Below are 2,118 nucleotides of genomic sequence, written 5' to 3'. Positions count from 1 at the left end.
AATTCCTTTTTTAGATACTTATGTTATTATTTTTTTCCTAAACCTTAAAGAATCCATATCTTTAATGCTTGTAGAATTTGCTTCATTATCCTCTTTTGTATTATGTATACTACTTTATTGAAATAAAAAGCACTCTATTAAAACCACACTAACATGAAAGGCTATTTGGATTCCATTAATAAACAATGATGGATGTGGTATAAAGAATTCTGAAACTAGATGAGTGAGTGATTCATAGGAAGATCAGTCATATTTAGCTAGAGAAAAATTACCAAGATTGATAGGTTTTAGTAACATATTCATTTCTTCCTTCAATTAAAACAAACAAATCCCCCAAGTAGAAAATTCAAATTGCTATTTTAGCCATTTTTCCATTCTGTATGACTCTAAAAATTCCTAATGCTAAGCTGATAAAATCTGTCTTAAGTTTACAGATTAAAACCCATACTTCATTGACCAGCAATCTCATTCTTTATTCTTTTATAGATGTTTTATCATCTTGGGTTTTTTTAGGTAAAAAAGTATATACTCACACAACTTACATATACATATGGACACAAAAACATAGATATGGAACTTATAGATTTTCATAATTAGACTCCTAAGCCTTACCAGAAAAAAAGTATGCTTCCTTATACACAGAGAAATGATGGATTGCATTTCTGATACTTAATGAAATTGCTTTGTATAACAGAAATGATACAAAAATTCATATTTCCACAGAAAATGGATATAGGCATAAGGAAGTAAATTATTTTAAATCAATCAAAGAATAAATAGAGGATATACTCACAGGTTAAAGTCAACAACCAAGGAAAGGACAGAAATCCTTTTGAATCTAAATTTACATTTAACTTGGAGGCCCAAATTGATCAGACAGAGCTTTGGCAATGGAACCTACAGACAGACTGACTGACTCAGAGACAGTTCGACAACTGCCAACATGACTGTTGGGAGGTTTGCCAAAGAGCCAAAGGCTGGGATTACCATCCAATGCTTGGCATTCTGATACTCGTGTTTGAAGCTTTCTCTCTTATACTTCATCCAATATTTTTGTTTGGCTCAAAAGTAGCAAGGATTCACAGATTTTTTTAGATCATTAAATGTTCTTATTTTCAAGAAATATAACATTAGTTGTAAAAGAGCACACTTTTTCTCTGAAGTGTAAAGAAAATTTTGGTGAATCGCTCTGTGCTCAAATAGAGAAATCAGCATTAAAGTCTGTTTAAATCTTTATTTTATTAGATTACTCTTAACCTCCCAAATAAGAAATGTATATTCATAATATGAAATAATTTAGTGTTTCATTGTATCCACTCTTATAGAACTGGTCCTTCCTACAGATCTACTTTCTTGATCTTCATATGGCCTCCAAGGCTCTACTCATCCCCTGTGAGAGGTACAAATGATAATGAAGTTTGCCTATAAAGACAGGTAGTCCCTCAACTTTATTTCCTTGAGTTGTGAGGAAGGCAGAAGGGCAGAACAATCTCTGAGGGACAAGAGATATATGCACTAGTTTCTCATGGCAGTGTCCACGTAATTTGCCTGCTAAGTGCTGGCCAATGAGGTGTATGAATTTTGGCCTACAACTTTAGGCAAATACTATCAATAGGCAATTTATCTGCCATCAGGCAAATTCCACATTAGGAATTCTTGGACTCACACAGAGAAGCCAATTTTTCACCCAACTTAAAATTGTGCATATCCTACTGGGAAAGCTTACCTTTGGGTCTCTAAGGAACAGAGCCTTAAGAATCAGTGAGTGTACATCCCCGATGAGTGGGTAATGCATCAGAAGGCCGAGGCAGGTCTGGTAGTTACTAGATATCACTAAATAAGAGGGAAAAAATAATTAAGATGCAATACTATTTAAAATATTTTGCATTACTGAGAATATAAAAACTAACAACTTAGAGTCAAAGAAAGCAAACCAGTAACTCAACTGATTTGATAAAAGCAAGTCGGGGGAAGAGATCGTTACCAAATGGCCTTTGAAGTGGTATGCTGTATTGCTAACTGAAATATATTAGTACTTATCCTCAGGGGGTGTTGGAAGGAAGAACTTCAGATACAGATATGTGTGTACATTTGCAATATAAATGAATTCTCAGAAGT

General features: G+C 33.7%; 1 protein-coding gene across 1 annotated transcript in view; it reads right to left on the bottom strand.

Annotated features, from left to right (window-relative positions):
• TBC1D5 (TBC1 domain family, member 5) overlaps positions 1–2,118 on the bottom strand; it is a 396,708-nt gene that overhangs the window by 125,904 nt on the left and 268,686 nt on the right. The window contains exon 11 of the mRNA XM_012663212.1: positions 1,727–1,833. Within this exon, the coding sequence (XP_012518666.1) occupies positions 1,727–1,833 (107 nt within the window). The remainder of the gene's footprint in view (positions 1–1,726; positions 1,834–2,118) is intronic.

This window comes from Propithecus coquereli, unplaced genomic scaffold (genome assembly GCF_000956105.1).
Source record: "Propithecus coquereli isolate 6110/MARCELLA unplaced genomic scaffold, Pcoq_1.0 Scaffold12, whole genome shotgun sequence".
Taxonomy (NCBI): Eukaryota; Metazoa; Chordata; class Mammalia; order Primates; family Indriidae; genus Propithecus; species Propithecus coquereli.
Note: the sequence above shows the minus strand (reverse complement) of the source record. Positions and strands in the feature narration are given on the sequence as shown.